This window comes from Leopardus geoffroyi, chromosome B4 (genome assembly GCF_018350155.1).
Source record: "Leopardus geoffroyi isolate Oge1 chromosome B4, O.geoffroyi_Oge1_pat1.0, whole genome shotgun sequence".
NCBI classification, from domain to species: domain Eukaryota; kingdom Metazoa; phylum Chordata; class Mammalia; order Carnivora; family Felidae; genus Leopardus; species Leopardus geoffroyi.
Genome location: NC_059341.1, coordinates 83,978,868 through 83,998,746, shown reverse-complemented (window position 1 = coordinate 83,998,746; position 19,879 = coordinate 83,978,868). Strand labels below are relative to the sequence as shown.

General features: G+C 39.4%; 1 protein-coding gene across 1 annotated transcript in view; it reads left to right on the top strand.

Annotated features, from left to right (window-relative positions):
* Positions 1 to 19,155, top strand: part of NEMP1 (nuclear envelope integral membrane protein 1) — a 31,458-nt gene extending 12,303 nt beyond the window's left edge. Inside the window, exons 4-11 of the mRNA XM_045466496.1 lie at positions 6,407 to 6,531; positions 7,768 to 7,987; positions 9,985 to 10,057; positions 11,152 to 11,245; positions 11,701 to 11,815; positions 12,721 to 12,946; positions 13,739 to 13,912; positions 14,646 to 19,155. Coding sequence (XP_045322452.1) covers positions 6,407 to 6,531; positions 7,768 to 7,987; positions 9,985 to 10,057; positions 11,152 to 11,245; positions 11,701 to 11,815; positions 12,721 to 12,946; positions 13,739 to 13,912; positions 14,646 to 14,826 — 1,208 coding nt within the window. The 3' untranslated portion in view covers positions 14,827 to 19,155. The remainder of the gene's footprint in view (positions 1 to 6,406; positions 6,532 to 7,767; positions 7,988 to 9,984; positions 10,058 to 11,151; positions 11,246 to 11,700; positions 11,816 to 12,720; positions 12,947 to 13,738; positions 13,913 to 14,645) is intronic.
* The last annotated feature ends 724 nt before the right edge of the window (positions 19,156 to 19,879 follow it).

Sequence of the window (19,879 nt, the reverse complement as noted above, 5' to 3'; positions counted from 1 at the left end):
TCTTGATTTCGGCTGAAGTCCTGATCTCACGATTCCTGAGATCAAGCCCTGCATCAGGCTCTGTGCTGGGGCATGGAGCCCGCTTGAGATTCTCTTTCCCTTTCTCTCTGTCCCTCCTCCCTTCAAAATAAGTAAATAAACATTAAAATAAAAAAGTAGTCATGCCCCAGAAAAAGACAAAATATTAATAAAAGAAAGTAGTGTCTTGGGGCGCCTGGGTGGCGCAGTCGGTTAAGCGTCCGACTTCAGCCAGGTCACGATCTCGCGGTCCGTGAGTTCGAGCCCCGCGTCGGGCTCTGGGCTGCTGGCTCAGAGCCTGGAGCCTGTTTCCGATTCTGTGCCTCCCTCTCTTTCTGCCCCTCCCCCGTTCATGCTCTGTCTCTCTCTGTCCCAAAAATAAATAAACGTTGAAAAAAAAAAATTAAAAAAAAAAAAAAAAAGAAAGTAGTGTCTTAATTTAGTTTGCATTTCTTTTTTTTTTTTAAGTCTATTTATTTATTTTGAGAGAGAGAGAGGATGCATGGGAGGGACAGGAGAGGGAGAGGGAGAGAGGGAATCCCAAGCAGGCTCTGTACCATCAGTGGGGAGCCCCACGCAGTACTTGAACCCAGGAACCCTGAGATCATGACCTGAGCTGAAATCAAGAATAAGACACTTTACCGACTGAGCCACCCAGGTGCCCCAAGAATATATATACTTTTATGATCTATTTACTTGTTGAAAATTTTTCTTTAATTTGCTTGCTTTTACTTTTTTTATTGAAGTATACTTGTCATACAATGTTATATTAGTTTCAAGAATACAACATAGAAGGGCACCTGGGTGGCTCAGTTGGTTAAACATCTGATTCTTGATTTTGGCTTAGGTCATGATCTCAGGGTTTGTGAGTTCAAGCTGTGCATCAGGCTCTGTGCTACAGAGTGGAGTCTGCTTGGGATTTCCCTCTCCCTCTCTCTGCCCCTTCACAGCTTGCTCTCTCTCAAAAAAAATACATGAATAAACATTAGAAAAATACAACATAGTGATTTGGCAAATCTGTACATTACACAATGTTCACCACAATAAATGTAGGTCCCTTTTACCTTTTTAAATAGATTTGTATTTTTATGTAGTCACTTGATTTTATTCCTCAGACTTATTTCCATTACATTTATGCTTAAAGAGTCCTCCAAAACTGAACTTATATCATTTTTATGGTATATTTTAAATTTTTTTATTTTACTTTTTAATCTATAATTAATGTTAGCATTTGGTATAAGGTGAGGTGAGAATCTAGATAGATTTTATTTTCCAAATAACCAGTTGTCCCAACATCCCATTGAATGATTCTTTCCTAAGTGCACTGCTTGTTTTCAGTAAGGCTTTAAGTACAAACTAAGTTATCTCTTGAAAGAAATGAACAGAGGCTATTTAAGAAATTGTTTTTCATGACTTTTTCGGGTCTATTCCAGTCCTCACATATTATGAATCATTTTCACTGATTCTGCCTGTGGATGTTAAGTGATCAGTGCTGTTGATTAAAGTTTGTAATGATTGTAAGCAAGTATGAAGTTATTAACCTTTGAATACCTGCTTTATGGGTAAATGCAATAAGCAACTAATGATTCACTACTTTCCATGAAGGCATTTTCCAAAATCTTTGGGCTCAAAGGCATTTTCCTGAATGTTTAGTTCATTCTACTTTTTAACATTCTGGCTAACTCACTTTAGGGGGGAGGGAGAAAGGTGGTGTATATCCTTTTGCTACAGGAAGCACAAAATTTTAAATGCGCATTCTGACAACTTACATATGTTTAAGGTCGTTTGGTTTAGTTTTGTGTTGCTAACAGTTTAAGCTACAGTTGGAGTAGTGGTTGTTCCACAAATTATCCCTTTTGGCTGAATTGGTGTAGTTCACCTCTCAATGAGTTTACAGAGATGTGGCTGGCCAAGGTGCTGATTTCCATAGGAGGTTGCTATTAAAGACATTTATTTATTTATTTATTTATTTATTTATGTATTTATGTATTTATGTATTTATTTATTTAAAATCCTTTCCCTTGAGTGTTATGTAACTTGGGAAAAGGAAGAACTAGATTTTAAAAGATGTTGCTTGTTATAAAACCATTTTATTTCTTTAGGAAAATGGCATCAGAGAATTTTAAAATTAGTTTCAAAACAATAATGCCTTTTCTTGGCATTAAGTTTTTCAAATGCCCTCTGCTATTGACATTATTTGTATCTTACTATCTTCTTGAAAATAATAGTGGGCTTAAAAAGGTATAGTGGTGGGGCACCTGGGTGGCTCAGTTGGCTAAGGGTCCGACTTCAGCTCAGGTCATGATCTCATGGTCCGTGGGTTCTAGCCCCTTGTCGGGCTCTGTGCTGACAGCTCAGAGCATAGAGCCTGCTTTGAAATCTGTGTCTCCCTCTGTCTGCCCCTCCCCCACTCACGCTCTGTCTCTCAAAAAATGAATACACATTAAAAAAAAATTTTTTTTCGTTAAAACAATAAAAAGGTGTAGTGTTCTATTACTTGGTGCTGTGGGAGAGAAGGGGTTAACAAGTGTGACTCTTGTTTTTGTTGTTTATTGGGCAGGTGCATGTTTCTACTTCAGGCTTTGTACATAGACTGGATATTCTTTTAAGGAAGTGATAGGTTCTTGTTCAACAACTTTTTTTTTTAATGCTGCCCAATGTTTTTGCATACCTCAATGAATTTCTCAATACAGTAGTTTTAGCATTCACATAACCTTACTCACTTATACTCTTCAGAAGAAAGTAAACTTTTTTTTTTAAGTTTAATGTATTTATATAATCTCTACACCCAACATGGGGCTCAAACTCACAACCCCAAGATCAGGAGTGCATGCTTTTCTGACTGAGCCAGCTAGACTCTGCAAGAAAATAAACCATATTTGTGAGTGGATATTCTTTCAGTACATTTGTGTGCTTGCTAGTGAGACAGATATCAACAGGATTTTGAAAAGGTTTCACTTTATGAAAGATAGGCTAGGAGGAAATCCCAATTACTACTGGATTAAACTGTAGTGAGAAGCTGATAGATGGGGGTTCAGGGCATGCTACCCCAAGATGTAGCATCTTGGCATATTATATATTTTAAGCTGAGGGAGTTTAAGAAAACAACAGGAGCAGGAAGGTCTCTTTGACCTCCCCATCTTACCCTTCTCTGAAACAGACCATAAAATCTTGTGAGAGTTGCCTTCCCTCCCTCCCTCCCTATACCTTGAGGAATTTAAGACAAAGGGATATTGAGAGGAATCTAAGCAAACAGGCCTTGCTTGCTCTGTTTCCCCCTAGTTTACTACAATTGCCACATACTCTTTACCGTATCATATTCCTTCACAGCTGTCCACTCTTCCTCAAACATAGCATAAAAGTACGTAGCTCTAACTGTTTCTTTGGGTCTTCATTTCCTTATGAAGGCTTTCGTGTCACGTAAAACTTTTATTAAATGTGTATGCTTTTCTGTTGTTAGTCTATCTTTGTCAGTTTAAAATTTCAGACTCAGCCAGGGACCCTAAGAGGATCAAGGAAAAATTTTTTCTCCCTTACAATATTAAGAGTGAATTTTTTAAAAAATTGAGATGTAATTCATGTATAATAAAATTCACCCTTTCAGTGGTTTTTAGTATATTCACAAGGTCGTGCATCCATCATCACTGAATTCTGGAATTACCAGACTATTTTCATCACTCCAAAATGGAACCCCATACATCTTAGCAGTCACTCCCCATTCACTTTTCCCAGATCCTGGCAACCACTAACATCTACTTTCTGTCTCTGTGGATTTGCCTGTTCTGGACATTTCATACAAGTGGAATCATTTGATACATGCTCTTTTTGGTCTGGCTTCTTTCCTTCAGAATAATGTTTTCAGGGTTCATCCATCTTGTAGTATGTATCAGTACTCCCTTTTATGGTTGAATAATATTACACTTATAGGTGGATCTATCACATTTTGTTTTATCCATCAGTTCATAAGTTGATGGACATTTGTTTGTTTTCACTTTTTAGTTATTATGGATATTGCTGCTGTGAATATTCATGTATGAGTTTTTGAGTGAACATATGTTTTCAGTTTTCTTGGGTATATACATAGGAGTGGAATTGCTGGATCATAGAGTAACTCTATGTTTAACTTCTTGAGAAACTGCCAAACTTTTCCAAAGAGGATGCACCATTTTACATTCCCAGCAACAATGTTTGAGTGTTCTTGTTTCTCACATCCTGGCCAACCCTCCTTACTGTCTTCTTTTTGATTTTAGCCTTCCTAATGAGTATAAAGTGATATTTCATTGTGGTTTTGATTTGTATTTCCCTGATGGCTAATGGTGTTGAGTGTCTTTTCATATGCTTATTGGCCATTTTTATATCTTTGGAGAAATGTCTATTCAGATGCTTTGCCCATTTTTACAATTGGGTTATTTCTCTTTTTCTTGTTGAGTTGTAGTTCTTTGTATATTATGGGTAGTAGACCTTTGTCAGATATGTGATTTGCAAATATTTTCTCCCATTTTGTGCGTTAATCTGTTTACTTTCTTGATAAGGTGCTTTGAAATACAAAAGTTTTAAATTTTTATGCACTCTGATTCATCTGTTTTTTCTTTGGTTGCTTATGCTTTCATGTCGTATCTAAGAAACCATTGCCTGGCATGGTCATGAAGATCCACCCCTGAGTTTTCTTCTAAGTGTTTTATAGTTTTTGTTCTTATGTTTAGGTTTAAGAAGAAATTTAACTTCAAAATTGGTCTTAGCTTCACCGTAAAACCATTTTGGACTGGCAGGCATCACTGCCTTTTTGTGTGTGTGTAACTTTGCTTTCTTAAAGTTCTGTTTTAGTTTATTTAAATCTATCCATCTTTGTACCTAGACCAGAGTGATAACTGCATTTCCGCTTAGAGTAGCACTTGATAAGTTGGTAAGTACAATATAGAACCCAAGGAAAAAGTTATTTAACTGTTTTGTGGTAAAGAAGGTAGCTGGTACAAACTTGGGTGGGAAGATATGAGAAAGTGGTCGCTTTTAAGCCTTGAATTGGCTGAGATTGAATACAAACTTCTGAATGGAGAATCTTTTGTCTTGGCTGAATGAAAGGGACTGCGTATGTTAATTGACTGCTCTTAAAACTTGAAACAAAACAGTTGGAAAAAACGATTTTGTGATCTTTTAGCATCTTCTTAAAGTACTATATATACAAAAACATTGTCAAGTCTGTTTATCCTATTCAGGAGAAAGATAGAGAAAATAAGTAGATGGGGTTACTTTAGCTCTGCCTTTATTTTTTATTTATTTATTAAAAAAAAATTTTTTTTTCAACGTTTATTTATTTTTGGGACAGAGAGAGACAGAGCATGAACGGGGGAGGGGCACAGAGAGAGGGAGACACAGAATCGGAAACAGGCTCCAAGCTCTGAGCCATCAGCCCAGAGCCTGATGCGGGCTCGAACTCACGGACCACGAGATCGTGACCTGGCTGAAGTCGGACGCTTAACCGACTGCGCCACCCAGGCGCCCCTCCGCCTTTATAAGAGAAGCAGGACCTGGGTGTGAATGTCTATTCACTGGTTAAGCTATTCACTGGTTGTATGACTCTGGGCAAATTACTTAATCCTTCTAAGCATCAGTTTTCTATTTGTGAAATAGCGATTATGAGAGTGCTTGACTCATAGCATCGTTGGAGAGTTAAATGATAGCATACTATCTTAATAAACACTTAATAGTAGTTTCTTTACTGCTTTTTCTGGGTTAGTTGCTATTTATAACATTTAAATGATTAAATTTAATGGAAATAAGACTGCCTTGTTTCTCCTCTTGTTTCAGTTTTCTCTTTTTTTAATTAATTTTTTTAATGTTTATTTTTGAGAGAGCGCGCGCGCGAGAGAGAGAGAGCACACGCGCATGCGCACAAGTGGGGGAGGGGGCAGAGAGAGAGAGAGAGAGAGAGAGACAGACAGACAGACAGACAGACACAGAATCCAAAGCAGGCTCCAGGCTTCGAGCTGTCAGCACAGAACCTGACATGGGACTCCAACCCATGAACTTTGAGATCATGACCTGAGCCGAAGTCAGCCACCCAACCAATCGAGTCACCCAGACACCCCTCTTTCAGTTTTTCTTGTTTCTCAGTCACTGACATTTTAAGCCTAGCTTTAAAAAAGTGGTCCGTTTCGATGGTATTGTAATAGCATCATAGGGTAACAGGTGGTAGCTACACTTGTGGTGAGTATAGGTAAGGGATAGGCTCCTGGAATCACTGTATTGTACACCTGATGCTACTGTAACATTGTATGTCAACTGTACTTCAATGAAAAAAAAGTGGTTGGTTTAATTCTTTTTATGTAATAGGTTGTAGTTATTAGCTTGTCCTGTTGTCTTAATCCTTATTTCCTTTCTTTGCATAAAGCTGGAATTGACATAAACGTGGTCATGCTTCAGGAATCCCGAGTTTATAATATGAGTGACAGGCAACAGTTCTGTTATAAAAATGTGCTTATCCCAAAGTGGCATGATGTGTGGACACGGATACAGGTAATAATTTGGAGGCCCCTGGCTGGGGCAGCTTCTGTGAATATCTGTCTGTGATCAGTGAATACTTTGACACATTTTCCCCCTTCACACACAATTGGAAAAAAAAAAAGTATTGTCAACAACCTTGTTAGGGCTCAGATTATCCTGAATTGTGTTTTCCTCAGTACGCATTTATGCTTACTTTGCATTCTTCTCTGTTCCCTTAAGTAACTTATAATACTTGACCTTGAGGTAACCTTCCTTCCTCTTTTTCCCAAAGAAGCTTCCTTCTCTTCCTTCCTCTCCTTTTCGTATACATACACATATGCACTCACACACACGCACGCACGCACCCCCCCTCCCCCCCCCCCCCTTTCTTTTAAAGGCCTTATGCCTTCTTCAGCCAGGAAACTGTTGCATGCCTGTCAGGATGTAAACTCTTTCGCCTTGCTGTTCCTATTCTATTTTGATTCTACACGAAATATTTCATAAGCCCCCTGCCTGAAGTTTCCCTTTGATAGGATGACTTTCATTTCATTTATTTCATAACACTATTAAGCCACCTGGCAAGCAAGAATGTCTGGCTGTAATAATGATTGAACAAAATGAGTCCTTTTGGAAAAGCTGCTCCTGCTATAAGCATAGTTACTGATAAGGGCATTGTTGTCCACATCATAAACATAAGGGTCGGCTTGTGGGGTTTTTAAATTTTCTTTTTTTTATTGTCTGATATAAAGATCATATTCCATCTGAGACACATTATAACCAACATTTACCCATAATCAGTGATTTGTGACGGAGGGTTGAACTTCTCAGCCTGTCATTATGGGAAACATTTTCAGTTTTCTGGTGTGGCTTCTGCCTGACAATTCTCTCTCTCTCTCTTTCTTTCTTTCTGGTTGGCAATTTTCTTAATATTCTGGATCCTTGTTTTGTATGCTTTCTCATAAATAGCCCTAGTGCTAACCCTTTCAGCTTGGAAGTCTTTTCCCCCCCCTGTGTTGTTCTGCCTTAATAGTAGATTCAGCTCATGTTAACAAGACATTCTAACAGCTGCCTGTCTGTACCCTGTGCAATATTATTTGCTCAATTATGTTTTAGCTCCTGCATCTCTATATTTCTTATAAGCCTTGTGGAAAACTGGCACTATTACTGATATCTACTCTAGAGTTATTTACTCTAAAGTTTTTTTAAATTGTATTTATGAAAACTTAAAATTTCTACTTCTTTCTCATCCTGATTTCACTTGTGTTACAGATCCGGATAAATAGTTCCAAGCTGGTACGTGTCACCCAGGTGGAGAATGAAGAGAAACTGAAGGAGTTAGAGCAGTTTAGTATCTGGAACTTTTTTTCCTCCTTTTTAAAAGAGAAATTGAACGATACCTATGTTAACGTGGGTCTATACAGCACAAAAACCTGCCTCAAAGTTGAGATTATAGAGGAAGACACCAAGTACAGTGTCATTGTGACCCGGAGTAAGTCTTACCTGTTTTTCTGTGGATTTTTATAGTGAAGCGGGACTGAGCTTTGGAGAGTGTAACTAGTGAGACAGGGAAGTCAGCCCAAGACAACTAACTCCCTTTTGGTTCTGATTATAACCTGAGTATACCACTGCTCCAGACAGTTGAGAGACCCTCTCCCACATAAAAGCCTTTAGGCCTAGGATAGAGATTTCACCTTGGGTCATTCTGAATATTTCCTTATGGACATTTGCGAAGACTTGTGTTTCTAATACTCCCAGTGGCCCTGATCTGATCTGCTTAGTGTTCTTCAGAGTAAGATAGGTTTATTCCTGCCCTCTGGGCACTTCTAGACAAAGTTAGATGTCCTGAAATGTATAAGCCTACATTTGAAGACATGAATGGTATAAATAATAAAAACTGAAGAAAGGTAGAACTGAATATTAATGCTTCAGAAGTAAAAAGATTTGTGGAATCATAAGTCACTATGAAGATCACTCAGTTTATTTAAGGCTTATTCAGTGGAACTGGAAAAGTTTTCCCTTTTCTGAATGTGTCTAAGAACGTTTCACAGAGGACTGGAATCGTCATCCTGTTTTATTTTCTTACTTTTGGTCTCTCCTTGGGTACTACCCAGGATTTTTGGATGTTGTGAATAGCAGAAACATTCCTGGATTTTGCTACAAAGCCCTAGCGTTCCATAGGTGTTGTTTTTTGTTTGTTTGTTTGTTTGTTTTTTTTTGGTTGTATAGGATTTGCCTTTTTTGGGGGGAATGGGGGTATTCCTTTTAAATGTACTGATTCCTCTTGCTCCTATTCTGTTTGTGGACCTCCCCTAGACTCAGAACTCTTTTTTTTTTTTTTTTTTTTTTTTTTTTTAATTTTTTTTTTTTTCAACGTTTATTTATTTTTGGGACAGAGAGAGACAGAGCATGAACGGGGGAGGGGCACAGAGAGAGGGAGACACAGAATCGGAAACAGGCTCCAGGCTCTGAGCCATCAGCCCAGAGCCTGACGCGGGGCTCGAACTCCCGGACCGCGAGATCGTGACCTGGCTGAAGTCGGACGCTTAACCGACTGCGCCACCCAGGCGCCCCTAGACTCAGAACTCTTGAATGTGAATGCTGTGGGAGTATCTGGTATGCCACTGAGGGGCCTCCACTTGGGCCCCCTGGTCCTGGGTGAGATGTGTTTGAGTGTAGGCTTTTCCAACACAGTGCTTGTGTCGCAGAGGGAAGTAGGTGGTGTTGGGCAAGAAAAGCAGCCAGTTAGAGAACAACAGAGGGCCTAGACCCAAAGTTCTAGGCAAATCTGCTGAATCCGAACCCATGAGTGACTTAAGGCATGAAAACCAGAATGGTAGAGACCCCTTGTGGGCAATTACATGAAGCACTGATGGTGTTATGCCTGGCTCCCTCCAAAGCAAAGCTTAGTTTCTTTTAGCTTTAGCATAGGTAACCAAAATAAAAATAAGATCTCCAGAAAAGTACAGGTTAGAGAGACCTAATTATATTTTCTATTTGGAAGGGTTCCCAGGCTTTGTGTGGAATTTACAATGCTGTTTAGGTGGGTTGTTTGCATTTACAGGGGTTGGGGTGCTGGCTGATTTACCCCTTCCCTCCCCAGTTGAAAATCTGCATATAACTTTTGACTCCCCAAAACTTAATTTCTAATGGCCTACTGTTGACTGAAAGACTTACTGATAACTTAAACAGTTGATTAACACATATTTTTTATGTTACATGTATTATATGCTGTGTTCTCACTATACAGTAAGCTAGAGAAAAGAAAATGTTATTAAGAAAATCATGGGAAGAGAAAATACATTTATAGTACTGTGATGTATTGTCAGAAAAAGTCTGCATATAAGTGGAACGGGGCAATTCAAACCCATGTTGTTCAAGGGTCAACTATATTTTATTAGCTTGCCAATAATGCCAACATTGCCTTTTATTCTATAAAGCGTTAAACTGTTTGTTTTCCTATTAAACAGAAGTCTTTATTTATTTCAGGATTTGACCCCAAACTCTTCTTCATTTTCCTGCTTGGACTTGTGCTGTTTTTTTGTGGAGATTTGTTGAGCAGGTAGGTTCCCAGGCTAGAGTGCAGAATGATGAGGCTTAGACCCACTCTGCTTGGCTTTTATCATGAAGACTTTAAGTACTGCTCTTTCCTCTTCCATGAGCTTTATGGCCAGGCCATTGCCTGCTTGGAAAATATTTTTAAATACTTTAGTAGGTGTTAGGATTTTTGCTATTTTCTTACATTGAATAAGATTGGCAAGAATGAAATTCTCCCATGAGGTTGAGCCATCATGGGCTGGGATTTAGTCAATATATCACCACCCTTTCCACCATTGGAAATAACGTGTTAAGTCCTCATTTTTACAGGGCCATGAGTTTGTTGGTGAGTTTTATACCAATCAGGGGTAAAAAAAAAAACCCACAAATACCAACCACTTATTCATTTCCTGCCTTTAGGAACCTACTAGCTAAGCTAAGTGTAACTGACATGTACAACTATAAAGAAAACATACAGATAACTAAACAAACATTGAACAAAGGTAGAATCAACATTAACTTTGCACACAAGTGAAAAGAATATTTCTGGAATAATGAATGAAAGCTTAACAATTGGAGTTTGAAGTTAGGCTGGAGTGAGATTGATAGAACTTGTTCCTAATTTGGGGGGTCCTGAGAGAAACTCACGGTGGGGAAGGAAAGTCTGGTACAAAGAGCCTGGAATAGGAGCAGGAGCTCTCTCTTTTCCAGGCCCTGTGTCTGGTTATGTTTCTGGGTAATCAGTTCAGTTCCAGTTTTCTGTCTCCTCTAGGACAGTATCCTTGCACCTTCCTTTTCCCCAGTGAAGCTGTGCAGTTCTTCTGAAGAAAGACTCTCATTAAAAATTGGATTAGGGGAGATGCTGCAATGGGAGTGTGTGACTCAGCAGAGGTTTATTGTTGGGACGTATTTGAGGGCCCTCACTGATACCAGTCCTCATAATCTGGCAGCAGTTACATTGTACCAGTCCCATCCCAGTGTTGGCAAGTTTTAAACAAATACCTGCTTTAGTCTGAGATTTTTTTTTTCTGTTTTTTGTCTGGGATAGTTGTTCTAGTTCGAATGGTGCCATATAGGAAGAATATACACATAGTCATGAAATAATGTTTCTCTCTGCAGAAGCCAAATCTTCTACTATTCCACTGGGATGAGTGTGGGAATTGCGGCCTCTCTGCTAATCATCATTTTCATACTGTCCAAGTTTATGCCCAAGGTAAGTAGTGGAATCTTCAAATGCAGTCAGGACAAGCTTGGATAGTTAGTTGAGGGACTATTTTGTTGAATAATACAGCACTGAAAATTTGCATTGGTGGTTGATAAGTCAATGTCCTACTTTTTCCTTGATTCAGGAGGGTACTTTCCATGATGGAACTTGGAGTCTGATTACGTACAAACTCCCCCTTTTATTTAAAATCCTGTGCACAGTGGGGAGTTAAAGTCTCCTTCCTGTTTGCTAATCACATAGCCAGGCTTTTAAGTTACTCAGCACCTCATTTTCCTAGTGTTCTTTGCAGACTATACCATTTTAAATATAAAGGATGTCTTCTTAAGAGATGTGGTTTTTGTGTATTTTAGTAGGTTGAGTTTTTTTAAATCATAGTTCCATTTTGCTTCTTTTATGTATGGAAAGCCTGTTGTAACTTTGTTTTCACTTCTACTCTGTTTTAGAAAAGTCCCATTTACGTCATACTGGTGGGAGGCTGGTCCTTTTCTCTGTACCTCATTCAGCTAGTTTTAAAAAATTTACAAGAGATCTGGAGGTGTTACTGGCAGTATCTTTTAAGTAAGTGTTGTCGGTTTTGCTTTCCTTTTTATATGTTTATGGGTTGTTTTAGTTCATTTGATCATGAAAAGGTGTTGGCTGCTTACAGGAGCTAATAGTTCATGCCATTTTATTAATTTTTAAGAATTGTAGTTCTTTATTTCTAACGCTGTGCAGTTGTCACTTTAAATGAAAATGGTGCTGCCAGGGAGAAAACTTTAATTGGTTGGTGTTTATAAGTACACCTCTCTTTACACAATAGGCATTTTCCTGAAAAACTATACATTGACTATATTAATATAATTGTATTTTAAATACACTTGAAGACCTTAAGTAAAGGACTCTACATGAATCTTTCTGTAAGGTGAAGATCCTTTGGTTTTACAGATGGTAACCCTTTATCTTTTGAGAGGTAATTAATCTGGATTATCATATGTTAGGCTTTTTTATTAAAAAAAATGTTTTTAATGTTTATTTTTGAGAGAGAGAGCATGAGCAAGGAAGGGGCAGTGAGAGGGGACACAGAATCTGAGGCAGGCTCCAGGCTCTGAGCTGTCTGCACCGAGCCTGATGCGGGGCTCAAACTCATGGACTGTGAGATCATGACCTGAACCAAAGTCGGACGCTTAACTGACTGACCCACCAGGCGCCCCTAGGCTTTTTTAAACAGACAGTTCTAGTGTTGTTCAACATGTAGCTTTAATCTTCCATTTGAACCAAATAAACTTGGGAGCAACAGAAAGGGTAGAAACTTAAAGAGATAAATATATTTGAGTAATGAAAAAAGTGTGAATAATTGAGGAAAGATCTTGTCCATTTTCCTAATTCAATAGGTGCTATATAGTGAATGTATTGCTGCTCCCTGCACAAATTATTTTTACCAGTTATAGATGAAAAAGAACATTTTCTGATAACTCTTCTCATAGGCTATGTCCTCACAGTTGGATTCATGAGTTTTGCAGTCTGTTACAAGTATGGGCCCTTGGAGAATGAACGAAGTATCAACCTGCTGACCTGGACCTTGCAGTTGATGGGCCTATTTTTCATGTATTCCGGTATCCAGATACCACACATTGCCCTTGCCATTATCGTCATTGCACTGTGTACTAAGAACCTGGAGTACCCTATTCAGTGGCTGTACATCACCTACAGGTGACTGAAAGGCAATATAACTTTGTAATGAAACATGCAATGTGGGATGTAGTTGTGGCAAAAGGGTACAGAGGTGTTGATCTGGGAACCTCTTTGTTAATGGAGATTTATTGTACTATGCTTCTACTTTTGTTCCTTCCAAGTCTTTCTTTTTAGACTGTCTATAGGCATTTTTTATAATTTTATTCTAGCCATTTTATATAAAATAAAAGCATCCAGTAAAGTGTCATGTGTTCCTGTGACCACTAGATGGTGCAGAGTATATCACTTTTATACCACATGCCTCAGGTCACCAGGTTTCAGATTATTTCACATTGGCTCTCAGATCGCTTTGGGAGTTCTAGTGTTCAGATGTATTTGAAAGCATGTTATCATCTTGCATAGTGAACATGGAATGGTCATAGGTTCTGAGGTTATCAGTGGCTGTTTTATTAGAAAGTCAAGGTGATGCCTTCAGTTTGGGGAATCCAAGTTAATGGACCACAATGTTATATCATCATTTTCTTGTCGTTTTTCCACTTATTGGAAAATAAATATTTTGTCTATCATTTATTGGGAAATAAGTGAATTTATCCACATTAGTGAATAATATTGATTACTCTGACTTCTCATTCCTAGTCTAACATGTCAGGAATATATTACAAGTCAAGGTGTCTATAGAAGAAAGGTGGGAATGATGACTCATAATGTCCAGGCTCTCTGCTGTATACTTGGCTCACTGAAGCGAGCTAGAGGGCAGGCTGGATAAAAATTACTGATTAATGATTCATGATGTTATTTTGGTGAGCACAGAAAGATGTGTAAAGCAACAGAAAAGACTGTCCCCCCTCGTCTCCTGACAGAAGAAGAATATCGGATACAAGGAGAGGTGGAGACCCGAAAGGCTTTAGAGGAGCTTCGAGAATATTGTAACAGTCCAGACTGCTCTGCTTGGAAGACTGTCTCTCGAATCCAGTCTCCAAAGAGGTAAACCCTTGGCCAGCTGTGCTAAGCAGCTATCAGGGTAATTGTGACCTTGAGTTTTAACAAGGTCTTCTACTTCTACTTCTAGATGATCATTTTGTATTGGTGGCTGTGTTTTCCTGTTCACCTAGGAGTAGTTGACAGAAAGATACATGTATCATCATATGTTAAGCAGTAGCCTGTTTTCTGCTTCCTCAAGGAACTGTCTACTCTAGATTTGATTGTAGCACTGAGATGAGAAGACCATATTAAGTTTCCCCTGTGATAGTTTTGCATTGCTCTCTGAGTCTGATTATTTTTTGGGGGAGAGGGGTCCTTTTTATTTGGGAGCAATTGTACCAATAAGTATATGAAGCTTCAATTTGGAATCTTGATGGCGTACAGTTCATAGAGCCATAAACATGAATAAATGTGTAATGCCCCCTTAATCTTCTCTTATCAGGATTACAGATGACTAAAAGAACCTTGGCACTTTCCTAACTAAAAAAAAAAAAAAAAAAAGGGATAGGCTAGTGCTTATTAAGCAGGATGCCTGGCATTTCAGGAGATGTTGGCTTATGATCCCAGCTTTCCCTTTCTCTTTATTTCTTGCTTTAGTCTACTTGCCTGCCAGAATAAGGTTAGACTTATTATAATTTGAGTTGTAAGTGTATTAGATGTTTCAGTTCTTATTTTGAAAGGAAACCAGAAAGGGCAGAAGGCAGGTTCTTAAAGAGTATTATCTTCTTTTTTCCAGATTTGCTGACTTTGTGGAAGGTTCTTCTCACCTCACACCAAATGAAGTTTCTGTCCATGAGCAGGAATATGGATTAGGGAGCATTATTGCCCAGGATGAACTCTATGAAGAAACATCCACTGAGGAGGAGGAGGACTCAGATTCTCGGTACCCCACTGTCACACAGCAGATCAACTCCTGACTTAGGTGGTGGTCGGTTATTTTTATGTGGACTGGCTTGGGACCTCGATGGTCCATGTTGTATGTGTGTGCAGCTGCCTCTCAGCTCTTTGAAACGGGGTGAGATAGTACAGAAATTCTCCCACTGAAATTAGAGGACTGAGCAGGCCTCCCTCTGGCAATGGTCCTGGTGGTCTCTGTGGGATCCCTGAGGAAGGAGAGTGGATAAAATATTGAATGCTTCCCAAAGCTTCCCATTGGTTGTGGGCCCACCTTTATGTTTCAAAAACCAAAACCAAAAAAACAAAACAAAACAAAACAAAACCCCAAAAACAACCAAACAAACAAAAAAAAACTGGATGGCCACAGCTAGCACAGCATTCTAGCTCTTCTTAAAAGTTCATTTGGTGGTGGCATTTCTGCCACCATAGCTGGCACTCAAAAGTGAGAACTATTATATGTGTGCAGCAATGCTTTCAGATCACAGGCTGCATCCAGAGAGAACTCCACGCATCTGAGCCTCCTTCACTTCTGTTTTTGTCTCATTTTTTAAATGAATATATATTTTTAAATGTAACAGATTCATGTTCCAGAACCAGCAAGTGCTCCAGATTGACAAGCCCATAGGCCCCTATGTTTATTAATATGGATTATCCGTTAAAGCCCCAGAATTGTTGTGTTGAACTTTGAATTAGTTCTCACAATACGATATTCTAAGTCATGCTTGCTCTTGGGAATATGCCTGTAACCTCTTCTGTAGGGGAGGTCTGCAGGCTTTTTATTATATCCCAACTTTTAATTGTATCTTGAAAAGACCTTTGCATTCTTTTCTTCCCATTCCTCCTTGCCCCCTTTGCCCTTTCAGGAAGTGTCTATTTCCTCAACTGTGAAGTATGTACAATTTAGAGTTTGTTTCATTTCTTATATTCTCTCCCTCTTGGTTTGTAGCGTTATTTCTGCTAGTTGGGAGAAGTGATCATTTTTAGAGAATTTAAATGCCTTTTACAGGTTCTTCATTTTTCCTGTCAGTGGGACACATATCTTTGAGTTGCTGTGGAACCAAGAAACTTTCCTTTTCCTTTCTCTTCCTTTGTCTGCCCATTCTGCCTATTCCTTTCAGCCTTTCCTTAGCCCCTGTACACCCCCCATCTCCCAATTTGGCTCATTTGTAAGCTCTGAAACTTGTCTGTGAAGTTTCCTTGATACAACATATAAATTGCAGCTATGTAGCTGCCACAATTTGCATTGCCAGGAAACAGACCTCCAGGTAACCTTCATGCCTCTGGATGTTCATTCACCCATCAGGATCAGACACATTTTTCCATGAACTTAGTATACTTATTTGCAGTTCCATTTCTGGCTAGAGATTCATGCTGCCTTTTATTACATTGGCATTAGTTTCACATTCTTTTGCCATTGGAAAGTACCCTTATAAACCAGCAATGTCATTTATGAGGGAACAAATTCCCAAGTCTCTGTCATTTGCTTGGTTCTGTCTTTATGATCTTCACCCTCGTACCTTGTAAGAAGCTATAATTACTCTAGCCAGGAAGCTAGGCACTGACGTCAGGAGCATAGCATCAGACTCACTGTTTACCATGATCATGGAGAAGGCAGATGAATTTTTAAAAAGCTGCAATGACTCCTTCAGACCAGCCACTCAGCAGATAATCTTGAAAGACCCTGGGCTGATTACTGACTTCCAAAATGTCAGCGCTGAGACTCCCCCCCTAGGTGGCCAGTTGACTATTACCACCAGTGTTTCCCACAGCTTTACACTGTCCTAGAGTGACAACTACCTCAATTGGCAGCAAATGTACATAGAGTAGAAAGTGAAAAAGCAGTATTTGGGCAGCTGCTGTGGGTTAAAGTTGCAGGGCAAAGGAATTTTATATCAGGAAACCTTTATGCCTTTGTAAATTAAGTACATGGTAAAATTTTATTTCTGTGTGAAGAGCTGTTAAGACCTCTGGGATATATTCTTTTTTGCTCTATTTATAGAGATCAAGATCTAGCATATTTGAGCATAAGTTAATTTGAAAAAAATAGTTCATCAGTACAAGTGGTCTCAGGATTACCTGGAGACTTTGGTGCCTTCCCTCAAATAGCTCCTTAAGGAGGTGGTAGCTTGCCTCCAGGGTAACTTTTCCTGACTCTTTATTTCAGTGAGAAAGCACTGTGAAGCAGGGAAAGAGTCTCCTCTTTTTCTGTTTAGTTAAACTCCTGTGAAATATAGTTTCCATCTCCAGACCAGTTTTTTCACCGTGTTTGAATTTGGGGTAAGCTCAAACTCAGTTTATTACTCCATGTCTGGTCGTTGGAGAACTGAGCTGTAGGCAGTGGAGGTGACAGCAGATCCCACAGCATGAGAGCTGCTCTCAGACAGTGAAGGACGGTGCCCGGTGCCTTTGGCGTGCTGTGTGTCCTTGCCCTGCCTGCCTATATGGCTCTGCTCCAGATGCTTCAGAGCCTCTGTGTGCCTGCAGATTGTTTGACTCCATAAACCTTCTCCAGGAACTTCTGTTGTCTCTCTCTTGGCCACTTAGTCTGCTGGCTCAGTCACTACTTGAAGCCCCCATTTAATTTTCTCTGGCAGTTACAGCTCTTGCAATTCAGCATAGTCTCATCTCTCAGACTGATCTCATCAAGAAGGATTGAAGGGATAACCATGGAGTGAGCTGGACATTGGAGCCACGTCTGCTGCCGCGTCAGCGTTTTGCTTGCAAATATCAAGCTGTAAATTGGCCCTCTTTAGGGCCAGGGTCTCTTTAGCATCGGAAATCTATCGCCTCTAATTGGTCTGACCAAGTTATGTAGAGCATGACTGCCATTAATGGGAATATGAAAGCCAGCTGGCCTAAAACATTTCCCCTTCACTTTCCCTCTCAGATTGCTTTCTCGAGACCAATGGAACCAGTCACCAAAAATGAGGACAGTTTAGCAACTTGCATGTCTTCTAATAAGAAAGTCCTATCAGCCACTTCATGCCACCAAAACTAGTTTGTTTCCTTTTTTTTTTAATTAAGAAAAAATATTTCTGTCAGCGCAGAGCCTGTTGTGGGGCTCGAACTCACGAACCACGAGATCATGACCTGAGCCAAAACCAAGAGTCAGACGCTTAACTGACTGAGCCACCCAGGTGCCCCAAAGCTAGTTTATTTCTCCCCCCAAATTCATGACTTTTTGTCTGTTACAAAGGGGATTTTGCTGATCATAGTGTTCGGGCCCCAGTGTTCTATTTTGTGCTGTTACATCCCATTCAAAACCTAGCCCTCTCCTTACTGATGGTGTTCCCTTCAATCCAATTCCCACCTGGCACTTATGTTAGAGAGTTGATGAATGAAAGGGCCCAAATAGGCCAGATAGTCCTCCCTGGCTCTGACATCCATAAAAAGCTTGGGAATGGATTATGCAATTGCCCTCAATCTTTTTGTTCCAGAAAAAAAGACGGGCTCAGATGGATGCCTGCGTAAAAATGGTTCTTAGCTGTGTACTCATAACTTTTCTCTGAATTGAGTAGTGAAAGTTGAAGTAGGAGGAAAGGAAATTAAATGTCCTTCTAGTATTCCTTTGGACTCAGGTCTGACATATGAGATAATAACCTATATTGAAATGCCAAGAACTTTATCTTAACCAAGGAGAGGGCAGTTTGACAGATTTATTATGCCTTCATGTTACACAGGCACTGAAACTAAGTAATAAACACATAAAATAGCCATTTGCGCAAGACAAAGGCACCTAAAACCTTTTATGTTTTGATGTAGCAGAAATTGATTATAATTTTTAGAGAAACCTATGCAATTATGGTGATCCAGTGGTGTCTCTTGGTAACTTAGCGTATGGTTTCAGTTGCTGTGGAGTTGGATTCTAGATGGTCACTACCTTGAAAAGGGTGTTTGGTGCCTTATGTGTTGGGAGCCAGAGCCTACTGGAAATAAAAGTAGATTCATGTCAACATCAACACACACCTTTAGTGGGGGTGGGAATGGCACACAGCCTCCCCCAAATTGGGGACTTGGGCTCCCACATCCCTGCCCATGTGTGTCATCTTCCTCTTTACACTCTTGACAATAACTTGAAAATGGTGAAATCATCTTCTCTGAACTTTCCTATAGTATGGGCGACATTCTTATCATGTTAACATAATAGATAGCTCATAATGTGAGTGTTAGAACTGTTACAGCCTGCAGTTGCCTCAGTTTCCCATGTTTCTAGAATTGATGGTGAAATAGCAGGGGTAAGGAATTACTCAGTAAGTTTTAGCCTGTGGGTAATGCCTTAGTGTTATTTAAAAGATTTGTCATTTATATTTAAAATAAATGTTCACGAATGTTTGAAAGGAACAAAACGATCAGGGATGGCTCTTTGCCATGGGTCTCATTTTCCCTCTTTTCTGTAAGAAAAAATAACAGTGTCTTATTATATATTTTTTCATTTTTATTGTACAAGTTTGTAAGTAATCCAAATTTTAATAAAGTTTTATAGACTATAGTGGTTTCTCTTAATGAACATGTACTTTTCTTATTTGGATCTTTTGAAACAATTAGCTTCTAAGTTCCATCTTTCTGATGAAGTGGTGGTGATGCCATCTATTTCCTTTCTTTCTTCACCACCACTGCCCAACCTGGGTCTGTCTTGGTCTATTTCCATCCTGGGACTGGGTGATTTGCCAGAATGCCAGATCTCTAAGGGGTATTCTTGCAGGAGGCACAGGTTGTACTACCATGCTGTCTCACAGAAAAAAAAAAAAAAAAAAAAAAAGTATAGGTTATTCCTAGTCCTTGTACTTTAGTTCTTTATTTTTAATGGCATAAAATATCTCTTGTTTCTCCACTGGGGTGAGGGGAAGACCTGTGCATCCAGCTGTGGGTATCTGCCAAGAGCTTTGTGTAGGGCGAGAGAGGGAGCAGGACTGTAGTGCGTATCAGGGCCATGGAATAAAAACTTCAGTTATGTCTAGGCCCAGCTTCAGTAGGAGAAGGCTGGTACCTTCCACCTTCTTTTATGTTTTAGCTACTTTCTTTGCTCTGTGGATCCGTTATAGCATTTGCATTAATTCTGTGCCTGTGTCCTCT